Raw genomic sequence first — 22,158 nt, 5'->3', positions numbered from 1 at the left:
CAACATGTTGGACTCACATTGATGTGCTCCTTCCCTCCATGCTTGGCACGGATCTGGGGGTTTTGAATGAGATCCAGGTGAGTACCCCAGACAGCGATGGGTGTGTTACCACTGCCAGGAAGGAAAGAATGGGGCACGTGAATCACAGTGTAGTAACAATGGCACCCAATGGCGACAGTGATGATAATCAAGATGAGCTCTGACAAGAACAATGATAACCAGACAGCACAATAATGTTCTTGGGGACAAGGATGACAAGCCAATTGCATGTAATAAAAATGAGCATCTCAGCAGCCAAGGGGAAGACAGTGATGTCCAGAAGTCTGTGGCATTCTTCATTGAGCTGACTTGAAGTGAGGACAGTGTGGGGAGACCCAGGTGACAGCACAGCCCCTTGGGTCTTTAAGGCCCCTGACCTGAGCCTGACTAAGCCAGCCACCTCTTTCAACTCCTAGTCTTCCTACTCTTGGCACTTTTGTCACCTTGGCCTTGGTCTAATGGAAGCCTTGCTCCAGATGTCCCATCACACCCTCCAGGGTCCAAGCACACCTTCCTCCAGCTCCCTGGCAATCAGACTAACACCTTTGCCCTAGGATGCTTCAACAGGTTGGGATCTGGGAAAAGCAGTGGTCCAGGCACTCAGAAAACTTCTCCAGGAGGTGAGTGTGGGGGGGCTCCAAACTCAGGCCTCTGCACCTTGTGGTGCACAGGACACTGATGGAGAGGTTCAGGAGATGGGGCTTGCTATAGACCTTCAAAGGACGCGACTGCCATGTCCCCAAGGAGGCTGATGAGCTGGCAGAAAGGAGTGGGTAGCACTCTGCTGGGCTAAATCTTCCTTGGGAGCTTCTCAAAGGAGAGCAAGGATTGACATGTTTTCTAGGCAAAGGAGCATCTTTGAGAAGATTCCTATGTTATAAAAGGGCTTAGCAAGTTAACTAAGAGTATTCTTACCACACATACTGATTTCTACCCATCTACCCACCTGCCCAGCTTCAGGCTCCCAGTTCCTTCCTTCCTTTGGTCCTTGAGCACACATAGATTCCTGTGGCACCCACAGAGGCTCTTTTGTCCCAACAATGGTCAAGATAGGCTTGAGATGTCCAGCCATCTCCCTGGTCTTTTCAATCATCAGTTGCATATGCAGGTACAGTGCCCTTATCCTCTCCCCCAGCCAATAGGGCAGCTTGTTAAGCAGTGCAGAACCATACTTTGTGCAGAGTTTTGCTGAGTCCCACCCATCCTCAGACTTCCTTAACCTAACCAGGAGCACTGGAGCTGAGTGGCAGTCCTAGAAAAGTCTTCAGCCTCCTTCTTGATGTGAATATGACACAGGGATGGCTGATGAGTACCGGGAAGGATGACACATCTCTTTCTGTGATGATGGCATGATCCCAGGCTGTGAATTTTTCAGAGTCCCAGAGCTCAGTGAGTAAAGCATGAGGGGCTACATTCATTCCCTTGATTCACCAGCCAGCCCTGGGGTCAAGGGTTGATGTGCCTTTTCACAGGCTGTTTTCTTCTCTGTGCCTAATCCTTTTCATCTGCAAAAAGATCACGTCTAAAGCTCCTAGGGGTGGCCTGACCCAGTGACTCCTGAGGACAGCTACATTTCACCCCAGCAGCTATACTGCCTTTCCTCTGGGCTAAGGCAGAGGGTGGCATACCCCTTCTAAAATACTACACAGTAAGTATTTTAGGCTCTACAGGCCTTATGGTTCCTGTCGCAATTACTCAACTCTGCTGTGGTGGTAAGAAAGCAGCTAGAGACTATACAGATAGAACGGCATGGATGGGTGTTAATAAAGCTTTATTTATAAAAGCGAGTGATCAGCCAGATTTGACCCAGGCATCACTGGTATTAAGACTGTTCCCTTGACTGGACTGGTCCCTGCTTTAGCCATGGAGAACACTCCTTCATGCTGTCCCTACACTGCCCCAGCCCCAGCCTTACTCAGGGCAGAAGCAGACAGTGTTGGTATGCGGAGGACTGAGCTCTGGCAGGGACAGAAAGGACAAGACTGAGGCCTGGTCAGGGAGCAGGGGAGGGAGCTGAGCCTGCACCGCTTCATGCATCCTCCAGGATCTGGAAAAGCAGACACATGCTGTGTGCCTGCAGCTCCACCTCTGATGTGAGATAAGTCCTTTCACAGACCCTAGGTTTCCAAATCCCCAGGTGACTTGCAGAAAAGTTTTCTACTTTGTAACTTGCCCCTGGTGAATGACTGAAGGGCCCTGACTCTTCACCAGGGTCTTTCTATACCAGCATCCAACACTGTTCCAGCCATCTGGGACATTCAGTGCCCTCCTGGTGGACATTAAGGGAAGCAAGGTACCAGGCCCAAACCCTGTCCTTCAGGAAAGTTGGCTCCGATCTCACTCTTCCCACATACCTCAGCCTGAGGCAGAACCAGAATGCTTCTATCTGCCATAGTGAGGAACCCGGCACCCACTGTGAGTAGGGGAGACACAGCCTTGAAATCAGGGCCCAGCCTCCAGATTGGGTCCTGCATGGAGGTGGAAGGAGGGAGACATTGCGGGAGGGTGATCTAATTTGGGGGTGTTCAGAACCAAACCCAGTCCATCTGTCTCCAAAGCAAGACTGGGCCACCAGGACTTTCCTTGGCTTTTGAGAGCTATGGAAGGGAAACTGAGGCCCAGAGCCATGAAAGTACTGTTAGGGCAGCTCCTACCTGACGATACTCCACTCTGGCTCAATGCGCACAATGGTGGGGTCCTCCACGTACTGGAAGACCAGGTCCTGGCGGATCTTGGCTCTGTCCACCTGCACTGTCACCTTCATCTCCAGAATCTCATCTGAGGACGTGGTGTTGCAGACGATGAAGGAAGGAGATCGCCTGCAGGAGAGAAGGCAGAGCACTGGGGCCCTGGATGTTGACAGGATGGTGCTCCTGGGTATTATACCCCACTCCCCATATGAGTCAGGCTCCTCAGAGGTAAAGGGCGAGCACTGGCTTGGATGCAAAGCTAAGAACGGGGAAGAGAGACTCTCCTGGACTGAGCTCTACACAGGCTCCCTGAGCCCACCATTCACACAGGCCTGGTCCTGGGCCTTTGGTCTACCTAGCCCCGTTTTTGTTTTGTTTTTTTTTTTTTTACCAAGAATCCTGTGAAATCAGTCTGATGAGGATTCCAAGCCCTTTATTTCTGATGACCCTGGTCTTCTCTTGGCACAAATCCCAAGTCAGCTCCGCCAGGATGCCCCCTTGCCAACTCCTGTTCCCAGTTCTCCCGATCCTCATGCTGCTGGTTGGCTCAGCTCACAGCACTTGGAGTTGAGCTGTCTCTCTCCCGCTCTCCACTTTGCCGTGGCTGTGCTGGCCAAGCCTTCCTTGCTGTTTTAACAGGTGTCAGAGTTGCTTGTTCTCTAACACTACTAAAGCACCCTCTGGGCTAGCCCTACTTCAGACCCGTGACAGCCCTTAGCACAGTCCCCTCCAGGAACTCCTCTCTCTAGAGACCTTCAGGCTGGGCATCTTCTGGAGCTCATGGGAGGCCAGGCGTGCCCTGCTGGGCTGGATGGTGGCACAGGGAGGAAAAGCCACCTGCCAGCAGGCTCAGACTTGGGCCTGCTCCTACCAGCTTTGAGTCCCAGTCTGTGGCAGCTATAGAGGTCCTGTCCTAGGAATAAGCTCTAGAGCAGACTTCAAGCTGCACTCTGCCAAGGAAGTGTGCCTGGCGGGGTCCAGGTGAGCCACAGTGCTCTGCCCCTGACAACACCCACTTTCTTTGGGAGCAGCAAGGGCTTTCAAGTTAGCCAGGAAGTTCCTGCCTTTGGTTGCCCCTCCCTGCCTGCCCCCGGCAGTGACCCTCTCCAAGGCCCCTGGGGTTACCTGTGGAAGAGGCAGGGCTGCTTCCCAAACATCACCACCACGTCACTGCCTGCATTCAGGTTGGTGCCTGTGATGGTCACTTGGGTGCCCCCAGACATGGGTCCCCTGCTGGGCTTCAGATCTGAGAGCGTCAGGGTCTGTGCAGGAAAGGACAAGCCTGAGGCATGATGTCTAGGAAGGCAGAGGTGGCACTGGGGTGCTCCTTGCCCAAGCTGCCTTCTGGAAATTTCAGTCAAGGTGGCAGGGTGAATAAGCAATGTCTGGGACCCTAGGAGTTTGCATCACTGTATTTGCAATAGCAATGAAGACGGGTGCCGCGTACTGATTTTGTAAGCCTCAGGCTTTAGGTCTTTATCTATAGCAATATACATGCATATACACACATACATATAACTACCCAATTAACTCTATAACAAAGGTATTATTATCTATTTTACAGATGAGATTCAGAGATGTTAAGTAAGTTTTCCAAGGACAGACAGTCAAAAAATAGAATAATTGAGGTCTGACTCCAGAGCTCTAGTTCCCGACTACCTCTGCCATGCAGTCTCATTGCTTTGGGGAAGGTGACTTGTCCCTTCTGCAGGCTCTCCAGAGAGCTGTCCAAAGCACCCATAGGCCAGAGCCATGGGCTGTGAGAGAGACACAAAGAAGAGTGATTTCTTTCCAGGGCCCGGGCCCCATCAGACTGGGACGTGAAGAGCTGGGCTGGGTGGGGGCAGGGAAGAAGCCCGCAACAGCTGGGGATTTGGAGTTGCAGTTCATTCTTTCATTAGCATTTTAATGGAAAAACTTTCCTCAGTCCCAGGTGAGGAGCCTGTATCTGCATTTAAATGAAGATTGCCCTCTCCCTTCCCCAGCTAGGTCCCCTTAAAGAACTGGCCTCCAAAGAGAGGCTGGCAACCTCCCCTCGGGAAGCCTCCTTTGGTGGCAACTCAGAGAGCGAAGGGGAACCCGAGCAGAGCCTGACACCCACCACCTGGGCTGTGCCCAGGTGTAGGCGCAGGGCACATGGAGAGACACTGGTAGGGCACGGTGACCCAGGCTGCCCGGGTGGAAAGAGCCCTCCTTTCTCAGCTCTGCCTGGATCAAGCTCTGTGGCTCAGGACAAGATTCCACCTCTTTGGTAACAAAATCAGGGGCGGGGGTGTAGTGGGGAGGAAGGGCACTGAGCCAAAATGTGGTTATCCCCAAGGCTGTGACAGTTGTCTGATTCCATAATTGCACCACTACAAAGGGCCTGCTGACCTCCCCAGAGAAGTAAGGAAAAGTGTGGTGGTGGTGGTGCTGCGTGTGTGTGTGTGTGTGTGTGTGTGTGTGTGTGTGTGTGAGAGAGAGAGAGAGAGAGAGAGAGAGCGAGAGCGCGAAAGAGCTGCCCATTTGTGCACATGTCTTAGAGGCAGTGTGGTCCTAGAGGCAGAGCCCAACCCAGCCTGCGTAGGGGTGAGCACTCCCTCCCACCAGCCTGTGGGCGGGTCCTAGAAAGGCAGAGGTGGGCAAACCCCTGGGTTTGCAGTGGTGCTGCTATCAGGGGGTCTCTGGAGGGGGAATTATTCCAGAGATGGGGAGAGGGTGTTATGGAGACATGTTTTAGAGTTGTGAGAAACTATTAATTATTCAAGTCATGCTTCATAAATATTTCACGATGGGTTTGCACGGGAAATCAAATTCCACATTATTTGCCAGCTCTTCACTTGGCTCCTCGGATGGAGGTAGACAGGGAAGGAAAAGTACTGTCTGCAGGAGCCTGGATCTGGGCCCCTTGGCCTTGGCGATTGGGCTCTGGGTAAATAAACCACAGATCAGTGCCTGGATTAATTCTTTCTCCCAACTTTGGCATTGGGAAGGGATACCCCAGGTCCTGAGAAGCACCTCCGAAAAAGGACCCAGTGTGCCCCGGAGGAACCAGAGGAAGGGGTGCCCCAGTGTCCTGGCACTCCAGAAGAAAGAGGCTTTTGTGTGGGATCTAGGAAAAGTGTCCCCCCACCAGCCACCTGGCTGTGCAGAAGGCCGTGGGCTCTGGCTGCTTGGAAATATTATCGAGAGAATTTTGTCGTTTCCATGAGGCAGGACCTATGACCCCAGAGACTCATGGGGACCTCTGACCCTTATTGCCAGGAGGACACATTTGGGGCTCTGTGTGTGGCGGGTGGCTCTTTGGCTGAATCCTTCAGTGTAAACTGGACCAGAGGACAAAGCCAGGGTCACTAGCCCTGGTCCTTCTCCCTCAGAGTCTTCCCCAGTGAGTGGATGTGAAGCAGCAGGTAGTTCCTTGGAGGTGCTCCTCAAACACAAAAGTGACACTAGCCTTGACATCAGCTTTGACCATTGGCTCATGGCTTGTTTGCTTTGGGGCATCTCTCCGTGCTTCTGATCTGACTCTGCTCTGCCTCCTCACCCTCTTCTCTCTTCCTCTGTTCCCATCTCTCTGTGTACATCAGTGTCAACCAAATTCCACAAATGGCAGCCTATTCCCGAAAGTCTTCACGGAAATCCTAGTCTGGTCTCTACAAATGCTACTTTTCTAGGAGAACCTAGTGTGTATGAGAAGAGAAGCCCAGCTGAAGATGACCCATGGAGGGTGGTGCAGGTAGATGCTCTGGCCCCAAAGCGTGGACTGCAAGCACTGTGGCACCCCAGCTCATCTCTGGGTACTCAGAGAAGACAGAGGACGGGGCATGTGTGCTGCTGAAGGGGCAGATGCAGCTTAGTGCAGCCAGGGGAAGGAGACAGAGGGGAAGCGGGTGGGAAGGGTGGAGGCTGGAGATAGGATTGGGCAGGGAGGGTGGGCACACTAGAGAGCCCAGGCAGCATCTCAGGCAGCAGGAGCCTGACTGCATTTTTATGATGCAAATGATTTTTCCATGGAAGTAGAGGGGTTACAATGGGCACAGACCAAATGCGGATTTTAGAGGGCCATGGTGGAAACAAAGAGAATAGGAAAAGTGAGACTCCAGGACTTGGTGATGATGGCTCTCAGGAATTAATGGAAGTTAAGGCACAATCCACTCAGACTGCTGGATTGGGGACAGGCCACAGGCAGACAGGGGAAGAGGGGATGCACTGTACTTAGGGGCTGAAATCCTGGATAGGTCAGGCTTGGGCACAGAGGTTGGAGTTCACAGAGGAACACGGTAGAGGGACCTGTGGCCCAAACAAAATGCAAGGTAGAGGCTCCTCTAGTCCCATCTACTCTGTCATCCGGGGTCACTGCCAAGGACACAGGAGGGAAACCATCTGGCTGGCTGACTGGCTGTGGGAACCCAGCACTTGCTTTGGCCGTGCAGTGGTTTTCTCCTCCTTTCTCTTGGCTGCCAGGTGATCCAGAGCCAGATTCCACGCCCAGTACCTGGCGAGCAGGAATGCCACAAGTGTGTGTGCAGTAACAGTCGGTGACATCTAAAGGCAGGTTGGTTTCCCAAGAACAGAGTGGGGGAGGGGCATCTGACCTGCATTTCCCTGAGGTTCATCCTACTAGGTTCAAGTATTTTGCTGCAGCTGATCTCACCCACCTTGGAGACTGTGGCTCTACTGCGAGAGGGGCTGTGCTGGGTGTTAGTTATCACCACCACCCCACAGTCAGGGCCATCAAATTACATTATAGCATTCAACATAAGTAAAGAAATATTTATCAAAAATCTGGTGAGGAGTACTATGCAAAGTCTGCTGAAGGGAGAAAAAGAACCCAAAAGAAAGAGGAAAGAAAGAAAGAAAGGAAGGAAGAAAGGAGGGAAGGGAAGGAGGAGGAAGGGGGAAGAATTTCCCATGACAATTTTCAGGGCATTTGATGCCCACGCATAAAATCCATTGCCTAAGGCCTCCAGCTTTCAAGAGCAGCTCAGAACCCTGAGGAAACAATACCATCATAGAGTCATTCAACTGAGAAGTCAGTTTTGGATGTGTGCGGCAGGGAATGTGCTGTCTCCACCATCCCCACAGTCGCAAGGCCAAGAGATTCTGAAGGTTCTGTCCTCCAGAATAATTTGACAGGACTGTTCAGGCTGGCTGGAAGTCAAGACCTGGCAGGATGGGGTGATCTGCAGAGAGGTCATGGAGGAGGAAAAGGGTGGTGGATGGGAGGTGAGGTAATGGGGGAAACGGTGGTATATATCGGTAAAATGTGGGCCCATGAGACGCAGGACAAGCAAAGGAAGCATTAAAGACAGCCGGCTGATGATGAGTGAGTGGATGGAAAGAGAGAAGGCGATGGGCCGGGAGGATGGGCATGAGTGTACAGGGAAAGGCAAGGGTTTGGCAATGATAGTAGTAATTATAGATAACATAGGAAATGATACTAGGAAAAATTTCCAAAGTACACTTCATGTAATTTTCATATCTTGTTATACGTTCTATTATTGTCTCCATTTTATAAATAAAGAAAATGAAGCACAAAAAAATTAAGTAACTTGCAAAAGTCCAGCTGGTTAGTAAGTGGTGGAACCCAGGTAACAAATTCCAGGAGTCTTTAGGCGTAGACCATGCACTCACTGGTACTACCCCTCCACTTAGCCATGTGAGCCACAGGGAATCAAGGGCTAGAACATCTTACCTGGAGCCATAAAACCAGGCACAGCTGGATTTGAGTCTGGATCTTGCAGATGTCAAAGTCTTTCTTCTCAACACAGGACAGAACTCTCAGGATAGGAAGGGCACGGGCTTGTAGGCCTGCAGTAACAGGTCCTAGCTGCAGGACCTAGCAGTAATAGTCATGAGGTTTGTTGTGCTCAGTACTCACCATGAAGTAGTAGAGCTGCGAGGAGCGAGCCATGAACTCTGGCCGACACACAGCCACACAGATCTCCACAAAGCCCGCATGCTGACTGGGCTTGGCCTCCCCCATTTCACACACAATCCTGCAGGAAGAGAGAGAGATCCGTGAGTCCAGGGTCCCAGCTGTGACTAGGACCCTGGGCCCCACAGCACCTCCCACATCCTCTTGCTATGCAATACATTCTCAAGAATGGCAGTGGAGGAGGTAGTAAAAGATACCTCTTATTATGGTTTAAATATGAAGTGTCCCCCAACAACTTCTGTATCGAAGATCTTGATCCCTAATATAGCAACGTTCAAGGATGGGGCCTAGACAGGTGATTGGGTTAACCTTATCCAGGTGATTGGTGTTAACCTTATCAATGGGTTAATCTTTGCCATGGGCCTAACCCAATGGAGCCAGTTGACCATGGACTGAAACCTCTGAAACTATAAGTCAAAATAAACTGCTTCTCCTTTGAGTTGTGTATATCAGGTCTACTGTCCCAGCAACAAGAAATTGACTATTAGCCTTCTGATTTTTTCCAGCAGTGTCTTCCCAGGTGCTATGAAAAGGGAAAATTTTGAGGGAGACTAGAAGAGGTCTGAGTCTCCTGACCCCAGACATTTGGTCCCTAGTTCATGATTGTCCACGCAATTATTAGTGAGAGTGGAGGGAAGGTTTTAGCCAATCATCTTAGGAAATAGAGCTGGCAGAGAGACAGTGTGCCCTATCCAAGGGCTGACAGCCTTCAGACCCAGAACATGGAGCTGATCTAAAGTTCTGAGGTCCTCACTTGGAAACTCCTTGCTCCCAGTTCTTGGGCTACCTCAGTGACATATTTTCTGTTCGAAGCAGCCCAGCTTCTAGGCTGGGCAAAGAAATATTTATGTACGTATATGTGGGGAGATGTTTGGGATACATAGTGCTGCAGATTTGCACATATATGAATATATAGAAAAGAACATATAGGATAAATTATAATAATATAATATTTTACAAATGAAGAAACTGGGGCACAGAAACATTAAACAACTTGCCCACATATGTATACAGCCCATCTTCCATGTCCATGGGATCTACATCTGTATTGAGCCAACCATGGATCAAAAACTACATCAGTACTGAATATGTGTAGGCTCTTTTCCCTGTCATTATTCCCTAAACAATACACTACAATAATTATTTACATAATATTCCCATTGTATTTAGTGTTATAAATAATAGAAATGGCTTAAAGTATAGGATGTGTGCATGTTGTATACAAGTACTGTGTTACTTTATGGAAGGGATGTGAGCATTCTTAGACTTTAGTATCCATTGGGGGTTTTGAAACTAATTCCCCCAGGATACTGAGAGACAACTATATTAGTGTATACACACACACACACACACACACACACACACATGCTTTATATGCACACACATGTCCAAATCACATACTGATATACATATATAAAGATAATATGTCCAATGTTCTATAACTACATAGCATGGACTTTCCTTCATATATATGATATATATATATAGTATATATATATATATGGTTTTTGCTGTGACTGCATGATCATTTATGCAACCACCTTCCTATTGGTGGACATTTAATTATCCTGATTTTTTTTCCTCCTTCAATTGCTCCTACAAAATGAACCAAATTAGGGGCTGGGGATTTAGCTCAGCGGCAAAGCGCCTGCGTGGCAAGTGCAGGGTCATGAGTTCGGTTCCCGGTACCGGAAAAAACTAAAAAAAAAAAAAACAAAAAAAATGAACCAAATTATACCAACATCCTTAAGCTATGGATATTTATTAGAATCTAATTCTAAGGTGGGAACTTGCTGGGTTGAGTGGCTTGTGTATTGATTGATAGATAGAGCCAAATAATGCTCCTGAAAGCCTGCCCCAAATTTGCACTTCTCTCAATGTTCCACTGTTTGGGCCAACGCTTAATATTAGCAAGACTTTGAAAGTTTTTCCAATAGTCTAGGTAAAAACATCTCATTTTAATTTTCATTTCTCTTGTTACTAGTGAGGCTGCACATGTTTGTGTGCATGTGTTTTGCTCTGTAGCTTCTCCTTCAACTTTTCTGTTGAAGCCCTCTCTATTTTTCTGGTGGATTGTCTTTATGCAGGATCTTCTGAACCAGGAGTATTAACTTTTGTCTGTTATAAATATCACAATTATTTTCTGCCAGTGTGTCATCTCTTTCAACTTTGTTTTCGATATCTTTTACCACATGAAAGGTTAAAAAAATGTGTGGTTAAATTGGTTGTTTTACTTTACAGTATCTACCTTTTGTGTTTCTCTTAGAAAGAATTTCTGAAGAGAAGTTCTGCAATATATATATATATATTTCTGCCCAGATAACACAATTAGTGCATGTTTCATGAAAAACGTATAGAAAGGACATAAAAGCAGTGGTCATACACAACCTGCAAAGGGAGCATCCAGAGATTTCCTTTGTCAACATTTTGGTTTATGTTTCCAATCTTGTTTTTTCTTTTACAGAATTAATTAGAAATTCTGTATTCTGCTTGGTAATCTATGGTTTTGCTTCAAACACCTTCAATATATGCCTGGTCATGATTCTTTGCTAATATCAGATTTAGTGGCTTTGTAATTTACTGTCTACTGTACAGATGGTCCCCAACTTACGATCGTGTGATTTATAGTATTTCCACTCTACAGTAATGTGAAAGTGATACCCCTTCCCTAGGACTTCCATAGAAGTTCACTGAGAATTGTGAGCTTTGATCTTTTCCTGGGCTCACAATGTGTCCTATGATACTCTGTTGTGGTGCTTGACAGTGGCAATGATACACAGATTCAGAGAGCTACCATCATGCAGGAAATAGCTGAACCTCTATTGTGCATTGTATTGCTAAACTGGGATGATTGGTGCATTAGGTGTGTTAAATGCGTTTTGAATTTATTATATTTTCAATTTATAATGGGCTTATCAGCAAACATCCCATTGTAAGTTATGGAACAGTAAACTATTGCACTGACAAATTTCCTATATTTAGACATACAAATTACTTATGAATTTTTATTATAAATAAAGCTGAAATACGCATTCTTGCAAATAAACATTTGTGCAATCTGGTTATTTAAGGAACAATTTAGAAGTGTGGTGGCTAGACTAAAGACTTTTGATCTATACTTCCAAATATCTTCTAGAAAGTTTGTCCCAATTTATCCTCATCATGATTTAATGAATCTGTAACTTCCCATGCCTCTTGTCTACCCTGGGTACTTATTTCTAAAATTTGCTGTTGTTTCAATTTGCATGTTTGTGACTGTTGGCCCTTTGTACATCTTTTGTATACTGTACATTTGTGCTCTTTTCCCATTTTGTGACATTTTTCTTTTATTTATAAGGTCTTTTAATTTGTTAAGGAAAGTATCTACTAACTGTGATAGGGTCTGATCATATTCCTGATTTATCACTTACAATTTTATTTGCCTACAGTGATTTTTGATGTGTAAATTTTATGTACTCAAATTCCCTAATCTTTTCCTTTATAATGTCCTTTTTGCAGTTATAATACCTTCTTCCTGAAATCAAATAAATTCTCACCTGGTTTTTTTCTAATCCTTTTACAGTTTCATTTTTTATCCTTAACTCTTTAATCCATCTGGAATTTATTTTGGTGTCTAACGTGAAATAAGGATCTGATATTGTACTTTCTCCAGGATGTTAACCAGCACTATTTCTTGAATGGTCTTGTCTTTCTTTGCTGATTTGAAATGTCACCTCCCTCATATACTAAGTTTTTATACATCTGTGAGTTGAGACTGAGACGTAGCAGAACTGAATGCACAGTTCTCCGGCAGGCTTTGATTTTGCTTTATCTCACCTCTACCCCAGGACCCAAGTAGGTAGCACCATTTTTTCTTCTCTCCCTGTGATCACCCTTCCCCTCTGTACTTTTCCAGTGTGGCAGCTGGGGGTGTGGCAAGTTGTGGAGCGGGGGGTACTTCCAACCCTCTAAAATGTCAGGGGCATCCTCTTTTCCCACAGTGCAGATCTGAGACTCTGTTGTTGACAAGGATATTCCTTATATAGGTTGAACATCTCCAAATCCAAACTCTGAAAGGCTCTAATCTCTGTTTTTTGTGTCAACTTGATATCACAAGTGAAACATTCCACACCAAGAAACTTAATTTCATGCACAAGATTATTAAAACAATTGTATCAAATTGTTGCCAGGCCATGTATATAAGGTATACATGAAACATGAACAAATGAATGTCATGTGTAGACTTGGGATCCATCACGAGGACATCTCCTTATATGTAGGCAAATATTTGAAATTCTGAAACACCCGTGGTCCCAAGCATTTGGACTAAAGGACACTCACATCATACCAAATTCTCCCCACCACCTTTACCCTTTTCCACATTTCAGGTGGCCTCCACTTACTGTTCTGCAGGGATATAGCCATCCACCAAAGGACTGCACTCCACACCGGCCACCTTGACATGAGAGGCGATGTCCCGGAATTCCAGGCCCAGGTTCTCTCCCCGGATGGTCACCTTGGTGCCCCCTTCCCGGGGGCCTGTCACTGGAATTATCTGCAGGGAGGAGGAGAAGAAATCGTAGAGGCTCAGATGTACCTTTGCTCATCTGTGATGGGACCAAGAGCCTGTCCATTCTTCTTCCAGTTGTGCTAATCCTTTGAGTGGTTCCAAGTTCATAGCACCCACTGTCTGGGGCTATTAATGGGCTATGGCCTTGGGTAAAGTAGTCCATCTGTGTACGGTCTTAGAAGCTGTGTTCAAAATCTCTGGTGTACCTTCCAATCTCACAGAAGAAGAGAGGATGCAATGAAATATACCTGCAATATTACTGGGTAACTAGCAGGAAATTGGGATTAAATTCTTTTGGCATTGGCCAATGTTAGATCTACTTTTAAGGAAAAAAAAATCATCTTATCAACCCACCCAGCATCATCCTGGGAAGCTTTTCAGATCCTTCCTGAAGGTCACTTTCCATAACCAGATGTTTTCATTTTCCACTGAAACTCCAAGTCACCTTCTTTTTCTACTATGGTTTTTTTTTTTTTTTTTTTCTGGTAACAGGAATCGAACTCACGACGTTGCACTTCCCAGGCAGGAGCTGTGCCGCTGAGCTAAATCCCCAGCCCCATTCTTTTTCTACTATGTTTGATGACAAATATTATTTATGTCTGCTTCCTCATCTTTCCTACTTCCAGCCTCACCTCTTCAGACGCTGAGCCACTGAGGGCTGGGACCAGGTCTCTTTGCTCCTGTGGTCTTGTCAGGGCAACATCGTATTCACATCATGAGTTGTAACAGTATGGAAAACCACACCTTTCTGAGCATCTTTCTGGACTTCTAGGAGCACTGATCACACACTTTGTATTCATTGCTTGGTTTCCCCTGGGGATAGGTTTAATTTAGACTTTACCCTGGCACACCGATGTCTGGCTTTTCCTGCTAAGATACCACCATTGTGCTAAAACTCATGATGGGAAAGTTAGGACTCAACAGCCATGGGGAGCTTTGAGGGATGGCTATGGATGGTCAACAAGATCCCATCGTGACCTTTACACTTCACCCACCCGAAGCTGGTGCCTCTGCACCTGCACCTGGATCCTGACTCATGTCCAGGGGGATCGGAATGGCAGGAGCCTCCAGCCCTTTTCAGCATGTGCTACTGTCCTACCCAGCAAGGGTCACAATTGCAGTTCCATCCTGGGTTAGGCTGAAAGTTAGGGAAGTGAAGGCACTAGATTTGGCTGCCCCTGAGCAGCAGCTTTCCTCTGGGAACTGTTCACCTACAACAGGCCAGCCACCTTTGGCCACATGTGCGCATGTATGTTTGCAAATGGATGTGCACATGGGTGTGAGACTTTGTACTCTTGTGTTCCCACTGTAGCGGAAAAACAGCTTCCTTGGAAGCACAGGCCTATATCGCATGTGGGAGGCAGGCAGCAGTAAAGAAGGCAGGGAGAAGGTGTCTGGGTTTGTCCCCAGTGCCCGCCCAGACAGTGAGTCCCCAAGGTGCCCCTGGCACCTGGCAGCTGTGTCTACATCAAATTCCAGCTCTGGCTTGTCATCCTATAAAAGAAATTTTATCTCTGGCCCAGTCCAGGTTCCCTGGAGGGCCGATGCAAGGATGGAGGTGGTAAATAGCCTCCACTGCAGGGAGATCTGTTTAATTTGTTGCCTCCTTCCTGTGATTTTCTTGGGCCCTGGCCAAGAAGAAAGCAAGTCACTCTGACTACTGTGCCCAGCACACCACGAGCTGCCATGTGCTGTATCCCCAGGGCTGGCTTCTCATTAATGGTGTGGGGGCAGCAGTTCCACAGAGGATGTACAGGGTGGACTGGGGCTGGGAAGGAGAGAAGGGGACCAGGGGCAGCAGGAGGGGCACTCACCTTGTCATCTTGCTGCAGTTCTGTAGATTAAACATGCCAGTGTTTGCCCCCAGTGCCCTGTTTGGCTCCTCTGCATGCAGAGGACTGAACAGGGCACACTGGACCTCATCGTGTCTAGATAACCAAGAATGTGGACAGTAAAAGGGCTGAGGTGGGGGGCATATTTTAAGGGCTGCCTGGTGGGGCCTCTTTACAAGGTGAAGCTATTTACCCACAAAAGTGAAGACCCTTTTGCCTGTAACACAACCCTGGTGTGTGCACAATTTGTGAGTGGGTATGTAAAGTCCTACCGCTGCAGTGGAGAACAGTAACCCCGGACTCAGGAGACTTGGGAGCGGGGCCACGTTCTTTACATGCTGGTCAGGAGATATACAATGCTAAGCATTGGTCTCTTTATATGGGAAAGGGTAATAATAGCCCTAATCTCAGTCAGTGTGTTGGATTAAATGTGTTCTCCCCACAGCACATTTGTGGAGATCCTAACTAACACTAGTAGGGTCTTTACAGAGGCAATGGAGTTTAATCGGATTCAGTAGTGTAGGCTTTAGTCCAATATCACCGTGTCCTCATATAAAGGGGCACATGGGACACAGAGGATCGTGTGTAGCGGGAAGAAATGAGGCGACATTCAGGAAGAAGAGGGTCACCTAGAAGCCCAGCAGTGAAGCTGGACAAGCTCCTTCCTGATGATGCTCAGAAGGAATAAACCCCACCAACATCTGGTCTTGGATTTCTATCTCCAAAACTGTGAAAAATTAGAGATTTATTGATTAAGCCACGTAGGTTGTGGTACTTTGCTACAGCAACTCTAGGACCCTAACATAAGAGGGCTACTGTGAAGACTGGTGAGAGACATAAAGGCACCGTGTAAACTCTAAGGCACTGCACATGTACACAGCCTAGGACTGTGACTGCCACTGGGAGACTATTGGATAATGCACGCATTTACAGGTACCAGTTTGCTCTCATCATTTACAGAAGGAGTCTGAGCTACTTTCCTCCTCTTCTTTTGCCTCTCCCTCAACTGGCTCATTCATAACCAGCAACCACAATGGCAAAGAGGTACCGAGCACCTGCCACACACTTCCTCCTGTGCCAGGTGTGAAACACGGCCCCACTGCTGAGGAGTATGTAGAGAGACACATGCACTTCTTTTCCTTACTTTAAGAGGGGAGCAAGGAGCTCCAGCTACAGTGGAAAGGGATATCTTAGCTGTTCTGCCAGAGTGCAGTGGGGAGGTGAAGATCATGAGCTACTTAAACGAACCCCAGGGGCAGTGATTTCATTGGCTTAGGCATCTTTGGTCATGATTTTAATGTTCATTAATGAGGAGGAGGCATGGTAAATCAGCAATATGCACATACAGTCCACTCTCCTCTCATCCTTGTAACTCTCCCATACAGGTGAGGACGGTGAGGCATGGAGACAGCAATGAATTAGCCCGGGGTGCCCCCAGTGAGCTAGTGCAACCTGGACTGAGAGCTTTCTCTGTGTCCAGCATACCTGCATGTTTAGCCTTGCCTTGACCCCTCTTAATCTCGTACCCCTATGTGCAAATCCATTTCTGCTCCTATAGCTTAGGTCTTGGTCTGAGTGAATCCTGAGGGCTTTCCCTGTGACCTTCACCCTATCCCCTGCACTGGGCTCTGCACTCTGGGCCCTTTATGAAGCCTCTGCCACTGCTAGAGCTTCAACCTTGTCATAGACACATTTGGAGACTGTATCCTTTCAACATAGCTCATGCGGCTTACCTCCGTGATTCGGGGATTTGTGCACTTGCTATTGGCACCCGACAGCTCCAGCCACCGACTCTCATGGGCAGGACAGTGCTGGCGCAAGGTGCACTGGCCTGGGTTCTGGCACCAGCCACACTCAAAGTCTGGGTCAGCTTTGAGACACAGCCCACAGCTCTCACGCATGGCCCCACACTTGTAGAGGTAAACTGCAGCAGGCAAAGGCAAAAGATGCTTTGAGATGAGGTGGGCCAGAAGGGGCCAGCGAGAAGGACCAGGAGTGCATCCCTAAGGCAGCTTTGCCCCTTAGCCATTCTGATGCAGAGAAAATAGAAAAGGAACCCCAGGACTGAGGAGAGAGCCACACAGAGAAGCAAGTCATGGGTCTCCATTCTCAGCAACTCTCCCCAGCAAGTCCCTTGTTCTGCTCCCCTCCTGCAAGCCACCAGCCAGGGGCCCATATCCAGGAAGTGACGGGGAAGTATGCATGGTGGAGAGGCTGGAGGGAGGGACTCAGAGCAGGAGGGCGATATCAAGGGTTAGCAAGTAGGGGTGCCCACCCTCAATCCCTCCCCCTGCCTATCCCACCATGCCCACCCATCCACACCTTTATTCTGAGCAGGGTTGTCGATGTTAAAGTGCCCATTCCACACGACTGTCAGCTCCACAGGTAGGTTGTTGATCTCCATCCCTTCATAAGAATACTGCAGCCAGGTGGGGAGCAGAGAAGGAAGCTGGTCACAGAGAATTCTGAAGTCTGGATGTTCAGCCTCAGGTACTCAAAAACACATGGGGTTAAGGACTGGCTAAGATCTTATGGTGTGCATGTGTGGTGTGTGCACTGCACTACACACACATACATGTATATATCTGGTGGAGGTGGGTGAGGTGGGGCCTGGATCCCTAGTGCACCTGTGTGAAGGCACACCTGTGGGGAGACCAGTTCAAGAGCAGTTTGGAGAGAGTGAGGAGCCACTGTTCATCACTGTGGATCCTTAGGAGGTGGCTGCAGACAGGTGGCCTGTTTCTGCCCAGCTGGGTTTTCCCTAGGAAGCCTAACCGAGGAGCCCTCCTCCTCCCAGGGAAGCTTGCCATGAGGCACTGCCAGGCCTACATTTACACCAGGGAACTTTCTACTCCCCAGCGGGGAGAGTGGGTACAGATGGTAAGAATGAAGGAGCTACAGCCTTTAGGGGGACATGAGGCTGGAGATTAAAGTACAGAAGACCAAGGGAGTGCTCACAGGAGCAGTGTGAAATCCTGCACGGTGAAGTTCTAAAGGCACTCACTGGCTCAAAGCTAGGCACACCCTAGCTTCCTCTTGTGCTGCTGTCCCCAAGTATGCAGGCTGCCTCTGGGCCTGCACAGGGTTCCTCATCCCACCCCACCCTCCCAGCCTCACCTATCCCACCTGGGCAGGTCCTGGCTAAGACATGGGGGTGGAGGCTGAGGAGAAGGAGCAGGTGCAGGGGGCAGAGCCCCAGCGTGGCAGCCTCTGTTCTGCCTGTGACAGCAGATGCTTCTCAATGCTCAAGGAAAGGAGGTAAGCAGAGGGAATGCAGACCCTGCCCTGGGCAGCATTTTCAATCCCTACCTGGTGATTTTCTCATTATTCCACCAGACTTTGCCCCCACAGGAGGTAGGACAGAGGAATGGAATTGAGACAGATTTTCTGTACAGAAGCAGCTGAGATCTGGGAATTTGTTGAAAGGGGACTTGGTTTGAAATTGTGTTTACAAAACCAATGAACTCTTCTAATGCAGCTAAAGTTTGGAGGAGCTGGGCTGTGAGGATGTTGGTGGCCAAGTGGGAGGTGACTGATGCTTTTCCTTCTTCAAGAGGCCACAGCATCTTCCCAAGGGGAACAGGGGTGCAATCCAGGCATTGGGAATGTCTGCCTAGGGAAACTCTCAGGGTCCAGGATCTATGCCTTTCGCTATGGGCAGGAATAGGTCTGTAGCCCATTGGTAGACACTTCTAAAGGGTATGATACAATCTTCAATCCAACAAATCTCCCTGACTCCCTGAGTCACCAAATAAACTCTAGTGTAAACATGTCATGATGTTGTTCCAAATGACATGTTCAGGTTTCTTCGGTTTCTACCCTAGTGTTCAAATTTTAACTCCCTGCACCCATATTCCCAGGCTGGGGAGCCATGTTTGGTGTTTTTCCCATGATAGGGGTGGTTTGCAAGCCACCATCCACACCCTCAAGGAATCCCTCTCCTGACTGATACCGCCTGGGTCCAATGAATATAGCCAAATCCCCTGTCCTTGCAGAAAAAACATCAGAGACATTGATCATCTCACGACCCAGGACAGTAGTCATCCTTTACCAGGATATTTTCCAAAACTCCAAATACATACCCAAAACTCTAGATAGTGCCAAACCCTGTATATGCTTTCTTTTTTCCTGTATGTACATATCTATGACAAAGTTTAATTCATCTATTAGACACAATGAGAGATTAAAAATAATAACTAATGAAACAGAACAACTATAACAGCATATCATAACAAATATTGTGAATGTGGTCTCTGTCTGTTTCTCAATAATATAACTGATAACTTGACTATCAGTCAACCAGTGACTAACAGGCAGGTAACATGTGTAGTGCGGAAGCACCAAACCTGAGGGATGATTCACACCCTAGTAAGATGGAAAGAAACAACTGGAGATTCTAGCATGCTACATAAAAAGGGGTGCAATTCAAAAGTTATGAACTTTTTATTTCTGGAATTTTCTATGTAAGATCTGTAGACTGTGGCTGAGCACAGGTGACTGAAACCCTGAGAAGGGAAACTGAATAAGGGGAGACTCCTCCCCATATCCTCAGAGGTTAAGACTCTGCGCTGGGCCAGGCTGCAGCATCCCAGTCTGTCCTTGGTTTTCTCACAGACTTCTGCCACTGTGACCACTTAGAGCAGACTAAAGACCCCTTCATCAGAAGCAGGATGGAGGTGCAGATTCCAGGGCCCACTCCAGACCTGCTGAATTTGACTTTCTGGAGATGGGGAACATTGCAAAAGAGCTTCTCTGTGGTTCTGGCGTAGACTAAAATTTGAGGGCCCCCACAGTGTGCAAGAAGCAGGGCCAGCCCGGTGGAGGGAGAGGCGAGTAGGAGCAGGTGACCTCTCTAAGGTGAGAGAGAGTCAGGTCTCTCTTGCAGGCTCCCTTCCCATCTTCTTTCCTTGGCTGGGCTCCACCTCTTCCCACTTTCCCCATCTGTCCCCACCCCAAGGCTCCAGTGGGAAGGGGTGGCCAGGGCCTTAGGCTTCCAGCTAGAGCACTCTGGAAAGGGCTGTCTGCTCTGCTTCAGAATGAGCACCATCTGGTCACCTGGAGGCAGAGCTGGGAGCCATGGCGCTCAGCCTTTAGAGGCTGTTAGTGGTAAGTCAGGATGGGAGGCCAGCTTCTTTCCCTCCGGCTGGTTATATCCAGTGCCCAAAGTGGAAGTAGCAGCTGCTGACTGGGCACCAGTGAGCCGAAGATCAATAGAACCTTCAGGGCCCTCTCAGGAAGGTCTTGAGATTCCCCAGAGATGGAAGCAAGAAATTCTGCCTGTGTGAGTATGTGTGTGCACAAATGTGTTTACACATATGCTGATCTGAAGATCAGTTAGTACACATACTATCTGTATGTCCATAAATGCACATGTATACATACACACACACACACACACACACACACACACACACACACAGCCACAAAGTGATCCTGTAGTGGCCAGATGCTTGAACATAAGCAAAATGATCCAAGCCTCAGGTTTCCATTTGTTAAGTGGGAATTAAGAACCAGTGTATATCTCCCTTAGGATGGTAAGGATTTAGGATAATGTATACAATGCCCTGAGCTCTGTGCTTGTCACATAGTCTAAGCTCTCCAGTATTGCTGTGTATTTTAATCTATGTGTATACACCTGGGGATGCTCTGCAAAATTTTATTTGTGCTGCTGGTGTTTATGTTTATGTGGAACAATCATAGCAGCCATGTACGGAGTGTTTATGTGCCAGACATTTGGTACATATGGGGATGTGTGCTGCATATGAGAAACTCATGTGTTGTGGTGTGCGTGCCTGCATGCATGTGCTCATGTGCTTTTTCCTTTTGAAGAAAATTGAAAATAGAAAAGACTTTAAAAGTCAAATATGCTGGGCATGGTGCTTTTTTTCTCACCCCAGCTCCTGAGACCACAGTGATGAAATGTTGTAGAAACCATTAACCCCAGATGCTCCCCACTACCTCCTTGGTCTCCAGGGAAGCCACTGGCAATGGGGAAGCCCCTTCTCCCAGGTGGTGGTGACCTGTCCCCTGCATGGGCATGGCTGGAACGCTGTGCCTCTTCTGAGGAGCTTGGGCCACCAGATTCCCATCCCCCAGGCCTCCCCCACCTCTGCCCCACTTAGCATTTATATAGCTCTCTGTAATCAGCCAGCAGTTAATCTGCGTGAAGCTTGGCCTGTGCTGGATGCTTACAGGCTCCTGGAGGCCAGGAGGTTAAGTATCTCAATCAAGGCCCAGCACACCACTGCCTGGCTAATGGATGACTACCCATCACCTCAGGAAAGTGTGACCTTCTGACTTTCCTCCTTCTAAAGCAGAGAAGATCTCTGCAAAACTGAGACAATCTTGCCTCCAGGCAGTCCCTTTCTTGAGCTCTGACATGCTGTGCTGGAAATTTCTGCCACATGGACAATAGGTCTAAGAAACAAGACACCACCGTGTGCTGTGTCTACCTCTAGGGTTTTCTGCTCTTAGTTGTGCATCAGGGACAATTTCTGTGCCCAGATCCTTCCCCTCCTCTGTTCTGCACACTGTAAAGAGTCTGGGTAAAACGTGGGCCAGCCTGAGGCCGTGGAGCTGGGCAAGGGGTACCAGGCCCACACAACCAGCACTCCAGCCTGCAGATGCCCTTTGCGGCCCTCTGCTCGCGTGACTGCAGTGTCTGAGAGGAGGTTGTGGGCTCTATTATTAGCAGCACTTGACATTTTCCTGGAGCCTTGGTCTAAAGTAGGTCATGCATCCCCACGGTGGCTCCCCCTCTGTGGCTGGGCTGCCTCTTCTCCTCCCACTGTCCCAGGGGCTGTAGTCATTGGCCCAGGGGTTGTCCCTAAATAGTGGGGCCAGAAGGATTCCCCCTGCCCATCCTGCCTCGTGCCATGTTCACTCTTGCCTCTGTGTCCCTTTTTTCTCTGCTTTCCTCTGAGGCCTCTGTGACCAACCTCTGCTGCCATCATAAGCCCAGGGGTTTCGCTGTTAGATCCACACTCCTCCTCCAACTCCAGATTGCTCATGGATTTAGAAAACAAAACAATCTGTTCCACACAATCCTCTGATGCTGATCAGAGCCCGCTCTCAGGGATAACACCAAAGCTGGGAATACAGCACTCTGCAGCCGGTTTTTGCCCAACCTTG

At 48.3% G+C, this 22,158-nt stretch overlaps 1 protein-coding gene across 2 annotated transcripts in view; it reads right to left on the bottom strand.

Moving 5' to 3' along the window:
• Plxna4 (plexin A4) overlaps positions 1 to 22,158 on the bottom strand; it is a 433,053-nt gene that overhangs the window by 45,157 nt on the left and 365,738 nt on the right. For both annotated transcript variants that reach the window (XM_013510647.1, XM_005377544.2), the window contains exons 11-17: positions 17,350 to 17,446; positions 16,761 to 16,951; positions 13,029 to 13,180; positions 8,590 to 8,707; positions 3,855 to 3,991; positions 2,694 to 2,858; positions 18 to 111 (exon numbers count right to left, since the gene is read on the bottom strand). In XM_013510647.1, coding sequence (XP_013366101.1) covers positions 18 to 111; positions 2,694 to 2,858; positions 3,855 to 3,991; positions 8,590 to 8,707; positions 13,029 to 13,180; positions 16,761 to 16,951; positions 17,350 to 17,446 — 954 coding nt within the window. The remainder of the gene's footprint in view (positions 1 to 17; positions 112 to 2,693; positions 2,859 to 3,854; positions 3,992 to 8,589; positions 8,708 to 13,028; positions 13,181 to 16,760; positions 16,952 to 17,349; positions 17,447 to 22,158) is intronic.

Source organism: Chinchilla lanigera, unplaced genomic scaffold, assembly GCF_000276665.1.
Source record: "Chinchilla lanigera isolate Chin_1 unplaced genomic scaffold, ChiLan1.0 scaffold00009, whole genome shotgun sequence".
Classification (NCBI taxonomy): Eukaryota; Metazoa; Chordata; class Mammalia; order Rodentia; family Chinchillidae; genus Chinchilla; species Chinchilla lanigera.
The sequence above is the reverse complement of the archived record's forward strand: the minus strand, read 5'-3'. Positions and strand labels throughout refer to the sequence as shown.